This window comes from Temnothorax longispinosus, chromosome 5 (genome assembly GCF_030848805.1).
Source record: "Temnothorax longispinosus isolate EJ_2023e chromosome 5, Tlon_JGU_v1, whole genome shotgun sequence".
Classification (NCBI taxonomy): Eukaryota; Metazoa; Arthropoda; class Insecta; order Hymenoptera; family Formicidae; genus Temnothorax; species Temnothorax longispinosus.
The window spans coordinates 17,598,739-17,623,757 of record NC_092362.1 but is presented as its reverse complement, the minus strand read 5'-3'; the positions used below and the strand labels follow the sequence as shown (position 1 = coordinate 17,623,757).

At 42.4% G+C, this 25,019-nt stretch overlaps 2 protein-coding genes across 12 annotated transcripts in view; one reads left to right on the top strand and one right to left on the bottom strand.

Annotated features, from left to right (window-relative positions):
• Hiw (MYC binding protein highwire) overlaps positions 1 to 25,019 on the bottom strand; it is a 175,329-nt gene that overhangs the window by 147,107 nt on the left and 3,203 nt on the right. For all 10 annotated transcript variants that reach the window (XM_071778807.1, XM_071778811.1, XM_071778808.1 and 7 more), the window contains exons 10-16: positions 21,444 to 24,952; positions 21,095 to 21,362; positions 20,716 to 21,002; positions 20,282 to 20,607; positions 20,086 to 20,192; positions 19,792 to 20,001; positions 19,400 to 19,544 (exon numbers count right to left, since the gene is read on the bottom strand). In XM_071778807.1, the coding sequence (XP_071634908.1) occupies positions 19,400 to 19,544; positions 19,792 to 20,001; positions 20,086 to 20,192; positions 20,282 to 20,607; positions 20,716 to 21,002; positions 21,095 to 21,362; positions 21,444 to 24,952 (4,852 nt within the window). The remainder of the gene's footprint in view (positions 1 to 19,399; positions 19,545 to 19,791; positions 20,002 to 20,085; positions 20,193 to 20,281; positions 20,608 to 20,715; positions 21,003 to 21,094; positions 21,363 to 21,443; positions 24,953 to 25,019) is intronic.
• Positions 1,196 to 18,792, top strand: LOC139813344 (uncharacterized). Of its 2 annotated transcripts, none has more exons than XM_071778830.1 (3): positions 1,196 to 1,355; positions 7,359 to 8,133; positions 15,084 to 18,792. In XM_071778830.1, the coding sequence occupies exons 2-3, from the start codon at positions 7,921 to 7,923 to the stop codon at positions 16,449 to 16,451; spliced, it is 1,581 nt and encodes a 526-aa protein (XP_071634931.1). In that variant the 5' UTR covers positions 1,196 to 1,355; positions 7,359 to 7,920; the 3' UTR covers positions 16,452 to 18,792. The 2 variants fall into 2 exon arrangements, with proteins under 2 accessions (XP_071634931.1, XP_071634932.1); XM_071778831.1 differs by lacking the exon at positions 1,196 to 1,355 and adding an exon at positions 6,726 to 7,125.

Genomic DNA, 25,019 nt, shown 5'->3' with positions numbered 1-25,019 from the left:
GTCAACTCGGATAACTCAATGCAGTTATTAGCTTCTCAAACTTCGTTTCCAACTTCATTTAAATATCTCGCCTTTTCGATCTGATTCTAATAACAAATACAAAGTGCAAACTGTTGATACATCATAGGTCTAACATTTATATACAAAACACGAACGAATAAATGAAGAATAAAAAACCTCTCGATAACAAAGAATACTGATTCCTCGTTAAAAGAGTCTTCTCTCACAACGAGAAATCTCAATTATAATACGCTGAAATAAGTACTGCCACGTTTTTTCCCCGCAAAGATTGGTAATAAATTATTCGTTAATACCAAAGAAAGATAATATCGTAGGAGCCAAAGCATCGAGACTTAACAGTATCTTATATCAGTCGTGTCTTATCGGTTGTGACTGATAAGAAGTTTGCAAACGTAAGGAAAAAGAGTCGAAAAGGGTCGCGAAAGATAATGAGATAAGAAAAAAAATTAATTCAAGTAAAAAACAATGACGTTTTCGATTTTTTAAATAAACTGATACGTTATTTCGGTAACAGTTATACAATAAAAATAATAATAAATATTAACTCACTCGAATATTCATGAAAAATAATTGGCACGCTAAAAAAGTTGGCTAGCTGATCAAGAATGTAAATCTCCCGCTCCCATCTTTCAGGAAAAAGAAGTGGACTTACTGTATACTCTAAGAAGTATATAATAAGCAAAATAAGACGCAAAGAAATATGAGAGAGATAAAGAAAAAAGAAAATATTGAGCCAATAAAAATGTACGAAAAGTTAATAATGACGGAACTTTTCATTGCATGAATAAACACGATACAAATCTTGGAAAGAAAATATCTGTAAAATATGTGACAGAATGCGAACGATCATGATTGGTTAAAAATATCGATACCAAGTTTGTACATATATTATCCATACGAGATATCATCGTGTATTAAGAGATTAAAGTATTCAGAGATTAAAGACTTGTTTAAAAAAAACTTGAGGATTTACATAGAGAGAGGCAAAGCGAGAACAGGAGCACGAGATGCGCCGCAACGGAGCAGAGGACGTACTGAGTGCCGATCGAGGGAGGGAAGTTTGCCGAGCTCGGTGGGGATGCGTTTTACTCTGGAGGGAAGAGATGGGTGGCGTAGGAGAAGGGAAGCACAGAGAGAGAGAGAGAGAGAGAGATACTCGTGTCGCGCGATAACCGTCGCCGAGGTGCAAACCAGCCGCGAATTCGAAAGGCGGCCAGTCGCTGTTAGCGCGTCGACGACGACGCGTCGCGAGGTTCGCTTGTGCGCGGGATTAACGTAAAAGCCGAGGCTCCGTTTCAGCTTGACGCACAGTACCGCTCGCGTTACATCTCGTTGTAAGTGTTCTCGTCCGTAAGGGACCGGATAATCGGCTTAAGAGGAGTGTTCTGCTGTGCCGATGTGAGCGTAGTGCTCGCGCGCGAGTGAAGGAAAATTATTCCGATGATGAAAACAGGAGCCTAGAAATACATGATCATCCCCGATAGCAATACCAATTCTTATGTCCATCAGTGTTAAATGAGCGAGAGATTTTTTTTCTTCAACGCCGCAAAAGGGACATAGGCATGCTTCTTGAATACAGAGAAATTTGTAACGTTTTTTCCCGATGTATAGAACGTATTTTCCCATAGAAAAATTCAACGTGACACGCGAACGAATACGACGCAATCGTATTGCATAACGCGATTGGCGTCACGCGCGGCAGCTGCATCACGCGTCGGAATACAAACCACCGCCTTTCTGCCGAGACCGCATAAAATAAGTCGCGCTCGGTCTGCCGGGTCGTAAAATAAATCGTCAGGTCGAACCGCGGCATTGAACCACAAAGTCGATCGACCGTCCACGGCGGCTACCAACCACGTCGTCGTCGCGCGACGAGACGAGAAATTCCGCCTAGCCGTCGCGACGGCTGGAGTTTATTCCGTACGATCGCACGCCCGAGAGAGGCTCGCTCGAATGGATCATCGCGCGAGAGCGTAATACTTGATTTCCCACGTGGCATGGTGCGGGCCCGCTATCTCTTACAACCGCGCCAGCTGCAGGGTCGATTAATTGCTCGTTTCTCACAGCTAACCCTGCCCCGTCCTGTCCTCCCCTCGAGGAAAGAATCGCCGCCACCCAGAAGACTTAATTGTCGCGTCACGCAAATAAGGTCGATGTTACACTTGTCGTATAAGCATTATCAGATGTGCTGATTGCCTGAATTTCAGACTACCGATATACGCGTTGGAATATATCTGGTGTACAGAATTTGCGGAGTTTGTGAATATTTTTCTCTTTTTTTTTTCGTTTTAAACGAAAAAATTTTCCATTAACTTCCTGTACGTCAAACTCATCGCGCAGGTAAAATATTGACTCGTTCGTGAAAAATGCGAGTCATGAAAATTTTCTTGACGACCGCATCGAATTCTGGACGTCGGGTGTTTGAGGCGGGTCTCGTAAACTGCACCGCAAAATTCCGGAAAGAAGAAATTTATTGTATATTCGTGGCCCTCTCTACAAGGGCTCTCGTGATGTAACAATGTTGGAGTACCCTCGGCTGGGCTTTGCCCTTCTCGCCTACTGTTATCTCGAAATTGAAAACAATGCTGCGAGACTAAACATTCCACCCGGCGTTGCTCTCTGCGTTGCATGCATAACGTTACTTGAGTTACGAGCCGCAGGGCCGCAGCGGTGCAAATTATATACCGCATCTGGATTAAACCGAGAAACGTCGAAAGATATTGCATCCCCGAAGGAAAAACAACAACCGCTGAAAACTACTTGCTCAGATATTGCACGATTAAGAGAAAAACGATGTGTTGTTGCAAAATTGATTAAAAGCCTATTGCTCTTTGACTTCTAGCGATAACGCTATGTTTAGATCGTTTACTGATCGAAAAAAATGAACACTGATAACACGATATCTCTAATTTTGCGACAAACATTTTCCTTGGATGCGCGATATAAAATAAAGATGAAAAATTACACGGTAAATTGTGTTCGCTCAGCAATTCTTTTTTAATGCACAGAAATCAATTTCTGAAATATCAATTTTTATAATCGTATCAATCGCGAAATCGGTACACGACGGCTCGTAAAAAAAAAATTTATCTTCCAAGTCAACAAGCATAAAGTCTTCATTACGTGACGGATTATTCGGGGGCGAGGAGAGGATGGACAGGCACGAAGAAAAATGTGTCGTTTAGAAAAGGCGGTCGAGCGTGTTCTCCCGTAATGTAGGTTATCGTCAATTCCGTGCCGATATCAGTCGTGTGTCGCATTAAAAGCGTGATATCGATAACGAACAAAACCGATATTTTTCATTCGCGTTCGAAAGCACCGCCATTCGTTATCGTAACAAACATGGAAATGAGCAAGTGCCGCGGTAGACGCGTCTCTGTACAAACCAGCGTTCTATTCAAACAGAATCATCGGACCGTTACACCGTATCGCTTGACACACGTGATTTTATTTTTCACGCGCGCAAAACCGACAGTTCGATCCTGGCGTGTTCGGCTCGTCATTGGAAATGTTTGGCTGGTATGCGAGGCGCGAGATGTGCGACTGCATTCGAAAATAGTGACGCGGTGAAATGCATTAGTAAATAACCTAACTAAAAAACATTACTGGATAATTCACATATATTTACTGCTAAATAAAAATTATCCTCAAATTGACAATTTGAAATTAATGATGAAACGCAAGTGCAAATTAAACCGGCGAAATTATTAACATGTAACAATTTTAATTATCAAAAACTGCCAGTAGTATATCTGTATTTTTTTCGGAAGAATGCAATTTCATTACATGCGAATAACCAGTGTAGAAATGAAATATGCGATTATTTGCAGCATTTTCCAACGCGTCTGTTCTATTTCCGATTACGGATAAAAAATCGCGCAAAACGCGCCTCGTCACTCGCCAGAATGAAAGTGCAATGAAGTGGGCCGGAGCGATCTCGGAGTTTCGATAAAACTTGAAAATGCAGCCGTGTTGCACGGCCGAAAATTGCGACTAAAACGCGGCTACGCCAAACGATCGAAACACACTCGAACGCTTCGGTTAAATTAGCTAAACGCGACACCGGGGGAGAGCTTATCAATAATCGATGTACATAACCCCCCTCCCCCCGCGTCGCTATGTATTCCTCCTCTCCCCTTATAATACCGCATTAATTCGTCAACCACGTCATGTGCACCTCTAATGACGGCCGACTTTATTCAAATCGTATCATTTTAATATGTAAATAATCGAAACGGGTCAGAACCAGCTCGATGAAACTCAACCAACTATTTCCTCGTTATAATGAGACAAACATTCTACTATTGGATTGTGTGTACAGCTCTTAAACTATTTAACGAATTCGCTGTTTAGCGAACGTGCCATACATATAAAATTGTACAAATTATAATACAAACATATTCTACACGAAGAGAGAGAAAAACTGAAAGATAGGAAAAAGAGAAAGAAAATTAGGAATGCACGAAATATTTTTTTTATTAAAAAGGAGCTAAGTATTCTCTTTTCAACATTTATCTATCGAGAACGCGAGGATGAGACGGAACCTTTGGTCAAATCATTGTCGGATTAACCCTCGTCCCGCGATCAAGCGGACCGCAGTCCTGAAATCCTAGCTTAATCCTTGCGTACGGAAAAATTATTCCTCCCAGGATCTTCGTAAGCTACTGTGAGGGTTGAATCTCGCGGCATTTCTCCTCCACTATTTCTCCCTCCGATCTGGCCTCGTTTATCGTTTATCGCCGTCTGCGAACGCTTTCCCGGGAGGATGCGGACAATTCTTACAAGTCGCGGCGATAAAGCGGATGGGAAGATAAGACGTTGCCGAAGGAATAAAGGCGAATGTCTCGAAACGGGGGATGGACCGCTCGCGAAAGATCGTCATCGCCTTTTCTCTCTCTGCTCTCTCCCCCTCTCCTCAAATTGCATGCAGCCGTGAGGAATCGCATACGGTATTCCGGTGCAGTCGCGCACAGCCGAATGGGGCGCGAGAAGTCGACGACTTGCCGCATATATATGTACGTATATTGCTGCGTGAATCGACGTCGTACGAGAGGAAGAGTCACGTAATCGGAAACGATTTACTCCTACACGTACCCTCACCCCGTACCTTACTTATCGTGTCGCGTGTCGAAGAGGCAAGAGAGACGAGGCCTATCTGTTTCATTCAGCCGTATGTTTCAGGAACGATAAATATGCGGGCCTTTCCGATTACCCGATCTCGAGTCTCGGACTCGGAATATATATGAATATCCATTAACGAGGCGTAAATCAGATGGGTCGAAACGTTTAATCGTTGTACCGCGCGGAGATGGGATCCATTCCATCGTCGGCTTAGAATAATTTGCGTTTAAGTCTTCGTCTCCGTCCGTCCACAGCGTATCGATTTCGTTATCTAACTCCCGTTTCGGTGTTTTCTCTTTTTCTTTTTTACGGCATATACGCTCACTCTCTTTGGCTCTATTTCTCTGCCCTGCTTCGCTTGTGCGTTAATAGTTGCCGCAAAAGCGACGCCGAGGGTGACCCGCTACCGGTCAATTAATCGTACACAAACGATTGCCGCGCACCTGCTCTTTTTCTCTCTCTCTTTCTTTCCCTTTCTCGATCGTTGCGTCGATGAACAGTGAATATTCGTTAATTAAAAATGATCTACCGGTCGATGCAGCGATATATGAGTTTTCCCTCGCGATATTATTATCTCTGTTATTGAAAGCGAACGATAACGGGATGAGTAATGAAGCGAGAATTAACTCCAACGTGGCAAAACTACAAAAACCGATATAAATATTCTTATGAAGAATGTAAGCGTTTACTTCACAAATATGTCAATAAACGTAAAAGCTTTACTTATTATTTATCGATACACTATTCATAAATTAATAAGAACATATACGAAAATATAATTTATGTAAATCTCAGAAGCTCAAAGGTTCTAACTTGTAATTTTTGCCAAGCTTAATATTAAGATTTGTTTGTAATTCTTAATTAATGCAATGAGCAATTAGCTTAGTAAAAGTACCGCATTAATAGTGAGGTATCTCTTCGTTGCTACTGAAAGTAGAGCGAAAAGCCGAGAAGCAGACTGAAAACCGGACCGGAAGAATTTTGAACGGTCGTCATTCGAAGGACTCGACCGTAAAGGGAAATTCTTCTCGAATCCTTTGAGTGAGACCGCCTTTCATTCACAACGCTCTTTTCACGTTTATCGAGCCCGCCCGCTTCCACTTCATGCCATTTCTCTCTTTTTTTTGTTGTTATTGCCCGAATAGACCAAACTTTATTTCAACGAGAAATGAAGATATCAAAGATACATTTCATTGACTATCTGTGGCGAGAGTTTTCTAGTTATAAAGTTACAAGTACACTTCCTGGAGGAGTTTTTTCGGATTATATTTATTTAACTTCAAAACAAAAAATAATGATATATTTGTTACATCAAAACATAAGGATTAAATTAAGCACAGATTAATTAATTTAATAATTAATTCTAAACTTGATGATTATCCTATAAAATACTTTAACTCTCGTTGTACTGACTCGTAATTAAATTTATTAAAATATATTTTTAAGTCCTTGAAATTAGTGTATAGTGTACTATGTTTTCATATTTTTTTCAACAATTATCATTACACAAATATTCTTTATTTTATTCCAATATACCTTGAAAAATGATATCAGCTTTAAATCGTTTGTTACTCGGTATTTCTCTTTAAACAAAACTTGAGCTTTACTTGTTTTTAATTTACTAAGTTTAGGAGGTTGTTGAGGCCAATGAATAAGACGATTTTTTCGTTGCATTGCAAAACCATCATAAATAACCGAGAAGCATGTTCGTGGAACGCTAACGCGAAAAGTTTACAGTAACGGCAGTTGACATATTTGTACGGTAAACAGAACCACGTCATGTCGACCGAGAGCAGTCTGATAACGCAGGAATGTAGGCACGATTAGTCACGCAACGGTATATAGTGGAAGAGTATCCGAGTGGCAGATCGCGGATTATCATCATCGGATATTGCGACGCCCGTCATTTGATGCAGCGGTATCGTGTGGCACTTTTCAACAGTTCGTCCGTTCCTGTATGATCGAGCGTGATAACGCAACGTGGTATTATTTTAAAAATCGAGACAAAAACGTTATCGTTTGATATCGTCGTGCGACGTCGACGTATCTTCTCGGAAAAATCGTGAACTAATTTTCGCTTTATTAAGTTATTAAATGGACAGAAAAACACTCTCCGTGAGAACGCAAGTTTTCGGTGTCAAAAAAAATTTAATGCTAAAAGAGAGAATAAAAGAGAGCGAGAAATGCAAGGTTTTCTAATTTCTCTATCCTTACAGAGACGGACTATCGTTTCCAGAAGAATAAGATCGAAGAGAGGAAGAACTCTTGTGATGAGGCGACGCAATGTTCGAGAACGTTGCACACTGTCACCGGCAAAATTGGATCGTGCCAACGTCCCAACGAGGAAGCGAAGCATCGAGACGAATGTTGTAGTAGAAGATTTCTCGAGTCGGCGGTTCGAATGAGCTTCAAGGATACTTGTACCGCGCGATCGTCGTCGTCATTGAGAGGCATGAATTCATCCAGAGACGAGAGGCGGATTATGATCGAATCACGTAATGTTGCGTGGCATATGTCACGTGCCACGACTAAATCGAGATAGTTTTTCGTGGTGCAAGCGACATTAATCGCGAGCGCGAGCCAGTCAGCATTTAAGCGCACGCTAAGCCAAGGCGAAAATTGAAAGCGTCGGATTCGACGGTGCAGATTTAAAGCGCAGACATGTCGGGGCGACCTAACGGTCGGCTCGACGTGAAATTGCCTGACGCCGGCTTGGTATAAAACAGCCGGTAATAAAGAAGAAGTGGCGTGAAGAAGAAGAGGGAACTCTTTGAGCGCATGGCAGAAGGAGAGAGAGGAGGGGAAGAAGGAGCGAGCGAGAGGCGCAAAATGGGAGCAACGAGATATGTGTTGGGCAGCGCGATCTTAGGACTTTTTTGGAGCAGTTTACTCAAGGGCGTCCTGACCAACTCCACCAGCAGGTGCGATTATCCGCCCTGCTCCTGCGACCACTACGGCAGATTGACCTGCGACTGCAAGGAGGAGGGAGAGGTAGGTTCGACACAAATCGTATCTCTGATAAGTATTCGCGAGAGAGTCGATTTTCGATTGAATCTCGGCTTATGATATTGCGTGAAGCCGACGAAAAAATACTCTCCTTATCAGGAACGTAGATCTAGGCCTTGTATCTTTCGACTCCGAGACAAGGAAGGATGTATTTTATTTTCTCGTATTCCAGCTCATCGTATTTTAATTCGAAACCCGACTCTGTTCAACACGAACGAAAACACGTGTAACTCGAACCTTCATTCATATAATAAATACTCGCACATTTTGAGTATTTCATTTATAATTATGGTAGAATAATACAGCGGATAAAATCTAAAAAAGAATAATTATTATCTCTGTTAAATATACACTTATCATATTTTAATTATAATTATTCGTTTTTACGTTTTATTTGCTGCTCTCATATTTTTCGTTTTATACGGAAAGAAAAATTCTCTCTCACTCTCTGATAATTTTAATAATTCTCTTTAAAATATCCCTTCGTAGTTTTTATGTGAAAACGCAATTTTATAGACATCTATTTTCCGGTAGAGCCGTTCGAACTTCAGGGTCGGGTTCTAGGGTTAACTCGGTACTTTTCATTCTAATGGTTTCAACGCCCCGATCGGATGAGAGTCGTCCGATCTCTGTCTCCGATCTTTCCTACCTTTCCACCTCAAACGATCAGAATGATACGGCGAAGGACGATAGAAGATAGAAGTATTCTCACGCGCAATCTCTCTCTCTCTCTCTCTTTCTCTTTCTCTCCCAACAACGAATTCGTGCGAAAACCGCGACGGGGTCTATCGCTATCGCACGAAAAATCTCAGACAATGCGACACGGGGCTCTGTCTGGCCGTCCTTTGTTCCGCGAGGGACGTTATTCCATTTGCGAATTACCCGACGGGGAGATAAAGGGGCGGTACCGCGGGTAGCTCCATGCGATGGTGAAATCGTAAAACCCGATCTCTTCCGCGGCCGAGAGGAAAGGATAGGAAAAAAAAATACAAGAGAAAATGTTTCCTCGAGATCACAGCGATGTCTTCGGCGCCGCATATCGCTCGAAGCAACGACAAGAATCGAGAAGTAATAACCGCGTTCCGAGGCTCGGTTTGCTCCTGTTGTCGTTTTAAACTGATCGACATTGTAAATGAGAAAAACAGAGAAAGAAAGAAAATAGAAGAGTGATCAGCCAAAACGAGCCTAATCTCCTGACTACGCGGGGGGTTCTCGTAAATCGCGAGGGTCCCAACTGCGACGGAGGGATGTGGAAACCCCCATAAATTAGAGCGTGTTTACGCAAATCGGTAGGGTCTCGCGCGGGCAAGAAGGGCAGGCAGGCAAGGCAGGCAGGTAGATACATACGAGGTAAAATCCGCCGATCCTTCTCTACCCTCTCGTAAATGTTTCGCGTTTATCCCCCGGCGGCCACGCACCCTGTTCGTTCGAGCGGGGAAAAAAATAGCGGGCGATCCCTCGGCGATCTATGATCACGCGAGCTGTTCGTTCTTCGTACGGCCCGCGTTTCCGACGCTTCCGGCCATCCGCGATATTAAAGGAACACCGGTGCGCGATCAAGGAGCGTCTGCCTACGTGCAGCTACGCGCTAAAGGCACGGATGATTCATAATCGCAACGCGATATCGCGATAAACGAGCACCGCCAGTCGGACTCGAGAACGGCGCTTCTTCGTGCCACGAGGAGAATTTTCTTCGTGACGCGCTGGAACGGGAAGTTGTCCGGAATCCGGTATTCGTTAAATCGAATCGAATACACGAGCGGAGGCGAAGTAAAGCGGAGAAACACGGTAACGCGAGTACTATCGCTTTTTCCACCGCCGGAATTTATTGAATAAATTTGGAGACTCTCTCTCGTGGTGATGAGAGTTTGAAATTCGACTTCGCCAAAGTTTCTTTCCTCGTTCTTCCATCTTTCTCTGCTCGCGAGCGTTGCTCTTTCCAACTTCCGTCTTTTTTCGCCCGCGATGGAGAAGCGAACGGTAGTACGAGGTTGAAGTAATAATACGATAAGAAAGTAATGAATGCGATGGGGATGGCTACATGGAATATATACGAGTATATATATCGCGCTTAACGATTACGCGACGAGATAAAACAATCAACCCTGTTACTACAATTAAAGTTCCTCGCGTTATTTGATTTAAAACTCCGAGATTTTATCAATTTCACACGCGGGAATAATTCCAGTATCGCGGTACTGGTACGCAAACGAGTCTCGTATTCGTCGCGCGGAGAGAGAGAGAGAGAGAGAGAGAGAGAGAGAGAGAGAGAGAGAGAGAGAGAAAGAGAGCGAGAGAAAGAGAGGATGGAGTACGCCACGGAAATTTAATCGCAGCCACGTTGCTCCAAGCGCGCAAATATTTCGCGATGCAACGACGTTGTTTTACTGCGCAACGTACCCCGGACGAAGATAATGTTAACGCGCGTCCTCGCCAACGTCTCTCGCTGTCATTATTGTTCCACGATAAAGCGTTCTTTGTGTCCGCTCGAGTGCACGAGGAGCGTGCATGCCGCATGCTGCCAACGATTCGACAATACCGTAAAATTCGCGCGCGCGTGACGAAATGACCGGCCGGAAGAAGATGAGCTCGAGCGAGCAAGCGAGCGAGCTTTACGCTCGCGAGAAACGACCTATCGATGTATTTATACGCGTGTCTATTCCTGATACGCTGACAGTTTCGACGACCTTGTACTCGCGCACGGATAAGAGCAAAAAGTGAGCCATGTGTGCGGACTTTATCGTTGAGCGGAAGATATAATAACGCGGATTACAAGAAAGAAGTGGCTCGCTAACGATAAGGAATATAAATTGCTCGAAACGGGATTGAATTTCTGTTGCGCGGCTAATTGGTCGAAAACGTGCTTCCCATTCATCATCGATGACATATCACGCGTGTGGAGTGAACTCATAATTACACTGCAACGGGAAGCACGAAGGAAATGTGATGGAAGAGAAAATTTTAGTGCAAACAAATATTTTGATATTAATTAATATTCTAATATGATTCAAACTTCAAATTTGAACCTCTTTTCAAGTGTCATTATTTCTCAAAATACAGAATTATGGTAACAAATTAGTTAAGTACATAATAACGTTAATATACGAAAACTTCAGAAATTTTTAAGAAAAAAAGATTTGTAAAAAAACAGTTGAAATAATAAAGAATAAGAATATATCTTATATAAGATATATAGCAAGCTCATGAAATTTATGGTTCATGATAGAAAAATTAATTCCTGTTCTTTCCGAAAATATGACTCACAAAGATCTTTTAAGAAGAATACATTTTGAGCAAAAGAAACTAACAGTCTAGACAATAAAAAATAGAGATCTTAGAGCGCCAAGTTTGTGGTTAGTGGTCGTGATTAATTCATGTGTAATAGAATCTGCTTTCGCGAGAAAAAGTTAATAATACTGATAATAAAAAAAGTTGGATTTACAAATTATCGAAAACGCTTTGAACTCCTTTTAACAATGGAAGCCCACCGATGGATCCTCTGGGTACGAAGTCCTTGGTCGCGGGTTGAATAATTGACGGAGGGCGTAAATAATTAAAGCTGCCTTTTAGCGAACGCGACCTTAAACTTACTCGCTCCGCCGTAACAAAAGAAATGGTAGAATAAGACGCAAAATGACGAAAAAAAAGAGCGTTTCGGTCGGGGGTGTAAAAGTAACGGCCGTAAATACTGTCGGAAACGTAAGGATGCCATTTCCAAGGAAAAGAAGCGCGCGGTTATGAAAATACTTGGAAAATGGAAAGACGATGGCGGAGCGAACGTGCCGTACCATCCACGAGAAAATTGCAACGGATAAAATTGCACTGTTAAGCAGCAACAATCGGTTCCTGTAGCAATATCGCGGTTATTCCGCTGTACAATAAGTTAATAGTAATGAACAGGATTGTGATAGAAAATTAATGAAGTGCTCCCGAATGTATAAAAGTACTTCGTTAAGTATCTCTGTTAATGGGAAATCGAATTGTCGCTCTTGCGCGAAGTACTAATTAAAATAAAACGATAATCGGGAATCAACGACAGATTGGTCATAATTTAGTAATTAGATAACATACGCGAGATAATTGCTCGAAATTAATCGCATCGATCATTTTCTACTAAAAACTATTTAAGCGCATATAGGAATATGCACGAGTCCAAAAAGTTCAGACAACGCGAGAATTTTTGCGGGAAAATTTGATGTCACGAGAGAATTGTTGCGCATAAATTCTTTATGGATCATAAAAGAGCTTTCGGTTCCATTTCTGCCGCTTTCCATTTTGCCGTTTCGTTTCCGATTTCAGCCAAAGGTTCCCTCTTGTCCCTTTCTTTTTCACGCGGCAGGATCCGACTATAATATCGCATCTCTCTCCAATGAGCTTAATCCCACCCATTAAACCAAACTCATTTTCACTTTCATTCAGCAAAGTGTCTGCCTATTCGGCGGCGAGCCCTCAAACATTTTCCCGTTCGATCAGAAACGTAAAAAGGCACTTTCGATTACTGCCATAATCGACATTAGAGCGCTCGTAATTTCCTCGCGGATTATCCCTTGACGAAATCGCGCGCTCCGTCGCGCAGATTTCCTCGCGAGTATGCAGTCGGGAAAATGTCACACGGCGAACATGCAAAAAACTGCTGGGAAAACTAGTTCGAGGCGAACTAACGCCCGCGCTCGAGTTTAATTCCCACCGGGAATCATCCCTCTCGTAATCGACAAGCGCACGCTCAGCACGAGAAAAAGGACACAGGGTCAGGAATGTGACGCGTGAAAATGTCTGGAGAGTACGGAAGAAGGAAAAGTCTACCATCCGTGGAGAGATTGCTCGAGCGTAACTAAAGCAGAAAATATGAACGGAATAAAGATATGTTTGCTTGAAGATCGAAAGAAAAGCGCCATCGCTCTGTACTTTCTGGTTCCCGCAGAGCTTACCTCACGTTTCTCAAGAAACGCGCAAAATTCTCATGAAAGAAAATTCAGATGTCCTTTGAGATCCAGCAGAGTTACGACAATGATTCGATCTGAGACGACCTACCCACCATTTATGAATTTTATGTTTTTGAGACACGTCAAAGGCGTTGGATAGATAAGCCGTCATGATAAAGGAGCCAATTACATTTCTCTATGCAATAGCCTTGAGAGGTCATCGAATTTTCCGGAGAGACGGTCATAACTTCAAAAAAGGATCTAAAACTAACAATGTCTGGACGTTTTCTCCACATGATGTATGATTTAAAAGTGTTAGCAAACGTTTCTGAATAAGATTTTTCGCAAAGATTGTACGGCTGAAAAAAAGGTTGAAGCTTCAGTATCTTTTGTATACATCTCCGGTAAATTTTCCCAAACAAGATAAAGAAAAATTTTAGTTCGGAATAGAGGCAAGTACAATACGTTAGTTGATAATCTCCGCTCGACGTTGCGCGTCTAAAAGTAGCCATGGACAATGAGACAGGAACAAAAGGGGAAGTTCGAACAGAGGTAGGACGGAACGAATGGGGAGCAAGACATTAATGCGTAAGAACGACAGGGCCTGAAAAAGAATAGCATAAAAGCCCTTTTCTTTCATCGGCCTATGTCGCGCTTTTTTAATTTCTATTCTGTATTTTTACCATTCAACGGACATTTTGCCTCGCGTATTTTTTCCGCATTGAAATCCTACCAAAGATCGTTCTTTCAGTTTTATCTTTGTCTATATTTATGAAAAAGCAATTTATTAGTGAAAATTTGTTCTAACGACATTATGACGGTAATATGCCAACCATTATTTCTCTTTTTCTCTCGGAATACAACGTTTGAACAGAATCGATTAGGCAGAGGAGTGAGATAATTAATGAGAGCAACATACGTTGCCGCGAGCGACGCACACGAGATATCTCGCACGGTCCCCCTTTGTAGAAATCAAAGCCGCAGAGAGTCGCGATGCGCGTTTCGCGATCGACCGTTCGATGCACTAGGTGTCGGCGGGCGTTATCGGGCGACATTCCGACGTCACGACGAAAGCTGCAACCGGCGCGAATAAATGAGGCAACGAATACATTGCGAGCAACATTCCAATAACGTGGCTCGACGCGATGGTGTACGGTGCGAGGCGCGCTGCGAGCCTCGCGAAATTATCCGTGTCGCTTCTCCTCCGATTCCATCCGCCGCGCAGATGTACAGAACGGTTCTCTGTTCAATATATCGAACGTGCATCGTTTACGTGCGCGACACGTGACGAGTTCGCGCGGATCGGATAATCCCGCGCAGTCATCTAATTCGTATGCAAGGGCAAACACGTATTAGCACGCGCCAGAGCGGAAAATCCAACAGAACCGATAGCTCGATGTAAATTCGCGCGAACAGTCGATAGAGGGGAAAAAAAAGCTGGCTAAAAGAAGGGAAACGTGACTTTCGTTTAAATCGATAATCTCTGCGACGTATCTTTCGACGGGCGCAAGATGAAAACGATGATTACTATGTCGCGAAATTAAGCTCCCTCCGTAATTATGATAACAATATTATTCACGGTAATTAGCGAGACTGGGCGCGCACGTCGCGAATAATTAGGATAGTTAGACCTGCTTGCAATTATAGCTATTCGATCCTCCCTCTCAATTATAGCTATTAGAAACCTCCCTCTCAGTATACTGCGTCGTACCAGATTACGCTCGAATGTTAACTGTGTCCTCTCCTCTTAATAATATCAAGGATTAATCTCTCGGCGAAATAAAGAAAATGTATTATCCCGACTATCTTTAATATATTTTGCTTTCAAAAATATCTTTTTATTTTCGTAAATGAAAAGTAATCTACAATAATGGTCGAATGAAACAAATGTAATTATTACAATTATGTTTCCAGCTCTTTCCTATATAGGTAGCTAAATTAAATGTAGATATAAATATAGATATTAAATACTGTCAAAATAAGTCCCTGACAAAAGATTGTTTTAATTTGCAGGAATTAATTCTAACCACGGAGGGGGACAGACGGCTGAGTCCACACACTAGCAGGATAGCGGTGAGCAACTGCTCATCCGTGATCCTCGCGAACTCAAGTCTAGTCTCAATGGCCGGACTACGATCGGTGGACCTGGCGAACGTGGCGAATCTTACCCTGGTCAGACAAAGCTTCGAACTGTCGCCGTCCAGCTCGCGCACGCGAATCACCGTGCGGAACAGCAGCATCGACGTGATGCCGAGTTTCGTCTTTCGCGGCGACATCGAGGCGATCACGTTCGAAAACGTGCGGATCGGCCAGCTGAGTGCCTTCTCGTTCGCCAATTTAATTCACACGGAAAACATACGATTGGAGAACTGTCGCGTCGAGACGACGGAGGCACAGGCCTTTAAGAAGTTCGACGTCGGGTACCTGCACGTGATAGACAGCACATTCGGCGATCAGCTGCCGAGTCGCACCATGAACGACATCGAGGTCTATCACAAGTTCATGTTGGACGGCGTGCGAATGGGCGTCGTGAGGAGCAACGCCTTCATCGTGAGGAGCCCGCGCACGGTGGCGATACAGAACTGCGTGATCGACAGCCTGGAGAGCGAGGCTTTCGACGTGACGGCGGACGGCGCCGTTATCATCAAGAACAACACCATCGGCAGCATCAGCGTGGGCGCGTTTCTAGGTATTCGCGCGGATCGCGAGACCAGACCGCCGCCGTCGTCGTCGTCGTCGTCCACGCACGGCCTCATCTTCAAGAACAACAGTGTTGGAAGCTTCGAGGAGGGTTCGCTGATGTTCGACCGCGCGAGCTTCCGACTAGAGCTCGATAATCTCATCGTCTCGCAACCATGCGACTGCCAGATGTTACCCATATGGAAGAACTATGTGCTCAACTACACGAACATCTACTCGCGGTTCTACGCGAGAGAAAACTCGCTGGTGCCGCCGCAATCGCAACCGCAGGAGCCCATCAACGAGACTCCGGAGACCTTCCTGTGTCTGGACGGCGGAACGGACGGCGCGCCGATCACCTTTGTCGATTACGAGGCGCGTCATTGCTCGCTCGGCGGCTCCATGCTCGTCTTCATTCTAATCATCGTGGGTGCTATTCTCGCCCTGATAATATGCGTGTGTCTGATCGTCTGGTGCTGTCGAAGACGCCGACGAAACAACAGGAAAAAATGGATCAGCGTGCCGACCAATGCACCTGACGTGGTCTCGAAGAAGAACGGCGTGATCGGCAGAGAAGCTGCAACGTCCGGCACGCCTGTCGACAGTAGGATAACGATGGTGGTACCGGACGGCAGATTGTACCGAGAGACGGAGTTTCACGTGATCGTCGAGAAGGCCGAGCCGCTCACGACCGAGTTGTAACGAGACGCCCCGGGCGGCTCGACGAGAAGACCCACGATCGTCGCTCCCGTTGAAGAAGAACTCGAGTGGGCGGAAACGTCGAGCCGCTTTAGAGTGTACAAGCTGTGAGAGCTGCAAGAGACGTCGCCGCGCGATCGGCGCCAGTGAAGAACAGTAACCGTAAAAACTTAGACCCAATGTGCTCGGAGAACGTGAGAGGAGTCCTTCCAATGGAGAGAGGGACATTTCTCGGATGTTACTCGCGTGCGTAATATAGACTGCGTAAATCGTTGTCGCTTGGAGTATAATAGAACGCAGAAAATGTACGCAGTCCCCAGAATCGTGTCCCGTTTTTAATTTAATCGATTGTCTCTCCTAGTACAACGCAGTTCGTAAGCTTCCATTCACATATCAACTGTGGCCACCGATTATTCAGACCGCGCGTTCTTTTCATTCCTTGAGCCGTCCTCTACCTCGAAAGCGGTCACGGCAATTAAAAAGTTCTTTCCGAACGAGTCGCGAATTCGGGTAATCGGTCGCCGCAGCTAGTTAAGTTTATCATTAAACTTTCGAAAAAGAGAGAGGGAGGGCCAGTTTCGTGGAAGATGAAACGAGACTCTCGTCGAAGCGATGCGACTTAGGAAGCAGAAGAGAGAGGGAGAAGAGCCATAATTCGTATAGAAAACTAAATTCGCTGTCTTGCGTAAGATACGCGATTGGACCGACCTTTCGCACTCCCGTTGCTTTAAGTTCATCGATCGATAGCGCGGTTATCGAGGAAACATTAGTGAGTGTTTCGAGCGAAAATCACGGTACGAAAGGGCAAAAAAAATGGGATAACCGCTCGCTTGGACAACTGTGCCATTCCTGGAGTGACACAACACATAATTCGTGTCAACTCCATAAAAATTCTGATCTCTCGAACACAAGGGAAAAAAGCGAACTGGTCGGAGATAAAACTCTTCGCTAAGCTTTCATATCAAAATCGTTCCAAACTATCGTTTTTATAGAGAAGAAGATTGATATAGCAATGTAACAAGTTAAAAAGCGAAAATAAACCGGCAAGATCAATTTATTAAAATAAAGAATACCCCACACCTCATACCAGTGGCGAATTTATAAGTTAATGGCATATATCGTTTGGTAAATTGTGTTTTCAATTTCCCTTTTCAACTTTAAAATGTATTATAAATAATAATTCACGTCAATTAAAACAAGATTATTCTTTTTAAAATATACTTTTTTTGACATAAATGCCTTTTTATTAATTTTACTAAATATAGAAACTCTTATATATTTTTCAATTAATTTTTGTTAAAAGAATCTCCTGGGAACGTAAGCGTCAAGCCCTTGAAAATGTAAATCCGCCACTGCTTCATACGAAAACAGCGAAATCCGCCAGACTAAAACCAGTGAGTTAATTTTTAATTGTATCTTGCTGTAAATTCGTTATCGTGTTATTTTATTAATGCATTTATTTAAAGCAAACACTTTTGCTTTGACACTGTGCGATATAAGAGAAACTGTTGTTACTGTTATTATAATTTATATTTAATCTTAAGTAAGTCACGGTAATCAAAACGTTACGATTGTTCCGCGGAATTTCTGTGTGTTAACGTAACGCTGGAAAATTTCAGCGAAACAGGTGATCTTGTAAAACCAAACAAAACCTACTTCAAATGTACATCCCGCCATATAGCAATATTCTTCGATGCGTTTGATCTATGCGTGTAATGGAAGCATTTTAAAGGACTTGATTATGAGCGAACGTATTCCCCTAGATCATAATCGATGAAAATAAATAAACGTTTTCCTGTCCCTTTCCCCTTTAATTAAAAGGAGGCATATATCGCGACATTGATCTAATATTTTGATAATCATAAAAAGGCATTTGTCGATTACGGAAAAAGAAGTAAAATAAAGCTTGTCGGAAACTGTAATATATCGTACGGTTAAAATTGATTTATTGAACAGAAGGCCCAAGCACTCGAAGCACTTGAAGACGGAGGTAAGCAACGCTTCGTCTCGAGCGCATGAAAGAAGATAATTGAGCCTCGGAAAAAACTTTTCGTGCCTCTTATACTCGATAATTCGAACTCCGCCAAGGTAGGTTTTATTAGCATCCCGGCCGCTAATAATATCGAAAGATCAGAGTCCAATACGCCGCGACGTATGCAAACTGTATGCGCAGGTATGTATGCGTGTATACGTGTGTAATTATATCGTTGTGGTGAACAAAATCAGTTTATAATGTCATATATAGTTATAATTATCGTGAGACTGTGATATAACAGCCGCCGACTGTATAATTTGTTTCGCATTGAACGACCGAAGGTACAATAAAGACGATACCAATAATGTACTTGCTAATCGTATTAAGATTGTTCTCCAAGGAGATCACATGCTAATATTCCTTCAGTTAATAGTAGGTACGTATACCATTTATTACATTGGCGAAAATTAATTAAATTTTACCTATTCGTATTTCGAAGTTAATTGCAAATAAAAATGATTATATAATTGCAATGACTAAATGTGTGTGAGCAAAGTCACATAAAACTCTAACTGACCAGAAATTATCTACGAATATTTTATATGTTTATGTTTTACTAAAATGCACGATTCGTATGTGCCACCGCGATTGGATAACGTCAGATATTCATGCGGATTTATGACTTATTTACCACGGCCTTGTTTAAGACATCTTATAACACGCAACGAATGAATAAAACATGCATCGTTTCACTACAATCTTTTGCAAGATAAAAAAGAAACTGTATATATACATCAGATACATCGATTGTAAGAAAAAGACATTGGATATTTCTACACATAGAAAATATAATATGGATGTAATAATTATATTGATCAATTTTCATGGGATAATAATTACAATCTATTAAATTTCTGTTACAGTTGTACAGTTTCTTTTTTTATTTCAATACCAAGACAGGGTGTTAGGCACTTACCTGTATGGAAGCACGCCGTCGAGAGCCTGCGAAACCGTAGGTGGCGATGCGAGTGCGAATCCTCGTCCAAGTAATGCCGAATGTACGGAGAAAATCCTCTTTGCCGTTTCCTGCATCGACTCCAAGTCCTCTTCAACCTCTTCCGCTAGAAATTGTAGTACCGTAGATCAGTTTATTAAGAGGAATCATATATTATTCTTTATACTATATAATTGAAATAGTAAAGGTTTGCTTGTTTGAGATCTTTTCAAAAACGGATTAACTAAAAGCATTTTTACACATCATATGTTGAAATATTTTAAATATACATATTAGTATTTAGTACATTTATAAACATATTCATATTTATTGATTTATTAATATGGAACGAAAATTCATCATGTCATACTTACAGGATACTGGAGGCAATGATAAATTCTTCTTCATAAGACTTGCAGCGCATGCTCCTCCGAGGAAAGACAATTCAATTTCCAAATTCTTTAAACCATAGCCGGACGTTATCCAATCGTAACCAATAACTAAACATTTGAAGCCATATGTGATTGAGCTCTCATTCTTCATATAATCAGATGCAGTTTCCAGAGAAAATATCACTTCATTTCCTAAACACCAAATAATTTGTTGAACGTCATCGTCATGTATTATATATTTCGTATATTTTTAATTAATGTTACATATAAACATACCTGGTAACACAACAGCATTTTGCGGCCATTGACTTTGAACATTACTCAACTTATGTAATACTGGCCAATATAGAGGAGCATCTTCGCCCGTAATATTTGGAATTGTCCTGTAAGGATAAAAATTAAACATAAACGTAAAATATAAGTATTTAATATAAATGTATATTATATAGAAGTGCGGAAGCATTTTATCTACCCTGTAGAGGAGTTGGGAATTATATTTGGTATATAAAGTTGGAGATAATCTTCTGGTTGTGAAGTTCCACATTCTGGAGTAAATTCAACGGTTAGCCACTTCACTGTTTCCGGAAAAGAAACTTTATAATACGATACTGTCGCTGGTTTATAAGGATGTTCGCTTTCTAGCCAAGTATAATGATGGCTGGTAGTAATTGGAGGAGCAAAGTGTGATTGAGTTTCGCTATCTTGAGATATTTGAGAAGCTCCCATCGTGGACAGTAAGTTTAAAGCTGCAATGTGTGGCAACATCTCTTGTATTAGAGTAAGGATTTGTACGCTGCTCTGAAAAATGCAAAACAAATTTATATTAAATTTATATTTCTCTTGTTATCACATTTTCTCATCTAATTGTAAGATGTTCATATTTTAAAAGTCTTTAGAATTACTTACTCTAGGGTCTGATGTAGCTAAAGGACTAATGTGTGCCATTACTAGGGGTAAGAGAGTCGTTATAAAAGCCGCGTTACCAAGGACTTCATTAGCTATTACTTCTTCTGCTCTTTCCCTTGCCAGAGAAAAAATTTCATTCGATCGTTGAATAATTGTCGCTGTCATGGCGAGAGTACATTTTCTCGCTTGCACTTCCGCCATGGCTTTATTCGTGTGTTGTCCGTCGGAATCTTGCGGATTTGAATAGTATAAAATGTGTGGTATTTGACCTCGTGTTTGTGTTGTGCCTGCAATAACATAGCAGCATGTTTAATACAATCTGCATATTGTATAATATTGCACGATACTTTTTTCAAATGTAAATATAGACTTAACGTACCATTAAAACTTAGAGAACAAGCCGTAAAGGTAAACGTTGTGCCATCGGCCCCTTTGACAACGCTTAGGCCACCGTCACCGTTACTAGTTCGTCCTCCGCGATTCCGTAGTCTAATAGCATACTTAATATTCTCTTTTATGAGCACTGGTTTGTCAAATTTCAATTCTACTATGTCATTAATACAGTCATCCGGCCCGAAGGATCCTCTTGTAAAATCTAAACTACTCCAACGTTGAGTATGCGATGGATCGTTACCAGTATTATTTTGCTGTAATAAAGTGACCATGATTAATACTATAAAATTCAAATTTACAAGAACAGTATGACAAAATATTTTTATATTACTTACATCATCTAATAATTCCAATTCGTAATCATATACTCCCGCACCTCCATAGATACCAACACCAGCTATAAGGATGCCCGGTCTATCGGCGGAAAAGCAAATAGCATCCGGAGAACCGTTACCCGTATTCCATGATCTTGACTGATTTGTCCTTGTAAATCTTGAGGGAGTCGTATACATGAGTCTGCCGCAAGCTGCTTGCAGTTCATCCTCATTTCCGCTCGATTGTGCCGCCAATTCAGCGATTACCCGCGCTAATAAATAACAGCAATGAAGGATCAATTCTGGCAGAGATTGAATCTTTTCTCTACAAAGGCTTCTTTTGACTGGTATCAATATCAAGTCCAGCAATCTATCGAGTACTTCGCGGAACGACCAATTCAAGATCTCCTTTCCGGAGCTTTCCACTTGAGATTTGTAACTGATTTGCTCGACCAAAATCGGATACTGATGACTTTCCGTCGAATTCATCATGAGTAAACCGGCATTGTCAGACGGGCTGAGCTGCCGCTTCACGCTGTCGCTGTTGTCCATGATGTTGCTCAAGATTGGAAACGTACATCTAAGTCGTATCGCCGAGTTGCACAAAGAAGCCAGCACGGCCGAAAGGAGACGATCTTTTGTGGTTGTGCCTTGTTCTTTATCGATATCCGATAATAACTCGCACAAGGAGGTCCATTTAAGATACGCGGTAGGGTAAAACGCGTGATAACAAGCTACAAACGTTTTGTGACATTCGTCCAGTATGCTGTTTGTCATCTTATTTCCTAAAGTATTACTAGAACTTTTGTTAGATCGCGTCTTTCCTTTACTTTTCAGAGCAATTGGTAGAGAATCGGATAAAATTTGACGCAATAATGCCCGTACCTCGCCTATACATTCCGCCAAGCGCACTGACTCGGGAGGGGTCTTCTTAACGACATGATTGGGATAGATTTCATTGGCATATGTTCTAAGCAGTCTTAAACTGGCTTTGCTTATGTACACCAATCGTTCCATTTCGAGCATTGCGTGAGTCGATGACGCGATATGAACGGCCACATCGGCCAATGTCGCCTTCAATGTGTTCCAGCTCCATTGAAGAAGAGATATCAAGGACTGGAAGCACTCTTTTGTGACAGTCCTACTAAATTCTCTCTTCAGGACATAGACAGGTTCAATTTGATCTCTCTGCCTGTTTGATGTCTGATTTTCAGGTGTAACAACGCGGTACAGTAACTGTGGAATCTGCCCGGCGTTAACATCGGTGCCATTGTTCGATCTTTTAGAAGACTTGAAATAAAACATGACCTGATCTTCTGCCGTGACCATTCCCTGTCCACCGGAACCGCAATCGCTGGAAGGTCCACCGACTTTAGCCCATGCCACGTACCACCTGTTTGCTTGCAAGGATATAGGTTCGTCAAACAATATCGAATATTTTTGTCTTGGGCCGCATTCATATGGAATCTCTTCTGTCTCTGCAAGAAGTTCGCCATCGTTCTCTTGGTCTCCACCGTCAATTCCGATATCAAACAGCTTGATCTTCGCAGTATACTCTCCTCGACCGCCAAATAAACCATAGCCTCCCAATATAATGTCTGTATCAGGCATAAATCTAATCGCTTCGATCGAATGAGCGGAATAACCCCATCCTCCTCCGTGGCTTTCGAACCTGCTAACAGTGACGTAGTCTTCGCGACTGTAAACCTTGCCATGTATTGATTGATTACATTCGTTTTCTTCAACTATCGATAAGTTTTCGTCTTGAGCTTGCGTCAATGTATCCAAACAAGCTAATAAATGCATCGCGGCTTGAGAACGCGTTACAAAACAAGTCGAAACAACCGGAAGCGCTAAACCTGGATTGAGCATGGAAGCCTCCAAACCGGGTATCGCTCTAGCTTCTGTTGATATTATATTGTACAAGCTTATTTCGTTATTTGCTGAATTGAAGGTCCAAATAACGTTGTACAAAGGATCTAAGCATGCTGCGCAGTTACTGAAATCAACCTGATCCACACCGCTATAACTGTTGCACGTTCCATCACGTTTACTTATCACCAGACTCTTGAAAGAATTCGCGTGTTCATTCTGATGTGGTATCAAGATAATACAATTTTTATTCGCCATAACGGTACTCCTGGTCAAACTAATCGAATTTATTTCATCTATCTTAACATAAGTTTGATCTCCAGCGGCACCGATCCACGTCGCTCGTCTACCCCATCGAGGACCTATATTCGGGACTACATTTGGAAAGCTATGCCACGGTTGGGAGCGGTCGGCACGACGATTTACCTGAGAAGTGTTCGTAGACTCGTTCTGACCGTTCCACCAATTCATGCCGAGCTGTCCCTTTTGGTATGCACCGAACGTGTAAACTTCCCCCTTTGATGTGAGTATGACGGAATGATTGCTCCCAGCAGCCACTTGAGTAGCAATAGTTGGCAATTTAACTTGAATCGGTCCTGCATGTGCCACTAAATCCCCAACGCCTAACTGACCGTATATGTTACTACCGAACGTATATACTTCTCCGTTTTGCAAAAGTAATACTGTGTGATGCAAACCACAGGACACTTGAATCACAGGACTTTCGCTAGGAATAGGAACTCTGGCCGGTGATATACTGGCAATTCTCGCCGCGTCCCCTCGTTCCACGTCGCTACCGCCGACACCTTCCTCGACCGTGAGATTAACTCCCAATCCCAATGCCACCTTTTCCGGAAATCCCTTTTGCACGATACTAGGACCGGCTACGCGCTGATTATTCGATCCCTTGATTTTTACTCCATACTTGACAGTACTCGGTCCTGCTTTGCTCTTTTGCCGTTGCTTTATCTCACCCAATCGTCTCTGTAGATACTCTCGGAAGTTGGAACCCGATATGCCGTTGCTGCAACTCTTTCTCGCACACGTACGACAACATCCGCATTCCGCGCATCCGCTGTCTCCTTCGCCACATCCGCACTCTTGACCGGGATTCCGATCGGGACGTATACTACTCAGACACGAGATGCTATAACCGGTACATTCTCTGCATATCGTACAAACCATACAAACGCGATGCCTCCACTGATGTTGCCCCGGAGGACACATTCCTCTCGTTTCTTCCCAATCTTCCGCAGGATCCACACTCTCCTCTTCGGCTATTATTAATTCATCTTCCCCTGTACCCATTTCCATCGCAACTACCGACACTTCTTTATTCACAGTATGTACCGTTGTAGAATCACGACCACACTGCCCCTTATTATTTATACCGAACGTATATAGATGTCCTTTGTTAGTTAACGCGGCGGCATGAGCCTTCCCTAACGATACACGAACTATACATACGTCCCTCAAATCGGTAACTAATCCTGTCACTGGATCGCTATGTAACGTATCTTTACCGAACATTAATAGAGAGCCATCCTTCGTGACTAAAGCAGTAGATCCATTATTACAAGCAGCGTCTACAATAAACTGACCTTCTACTTTTGCCATTTTCTTTGGTTTTACTGGTTTTGGTTGCCTACGAGCTTTATCTTAAAATAAAATAAATAATTACAGTAATTTTGTGTGTGTCATTATAAATTAAAACATTACTATAAT

What these genes read in the sequence shown, in the direction of transcription:
- LOC139813344 (XM_071778830.1), top strand. Translation starts at nt 7,921, where the DNA reads ATGGCAGAAGGAGAGAGAGGAGGGGAAGAAGGAGCGAGCGAGAGGCGC. An exon ending in ACTGCAAGGAGGAGGGAGAG is followed by an intron (nt 8,134 to 15,083) that starts GTAGGTTCGACA and finishes TTTAATTTGCAG; the next exon opens with GAATTAATTCTAACCACGGA.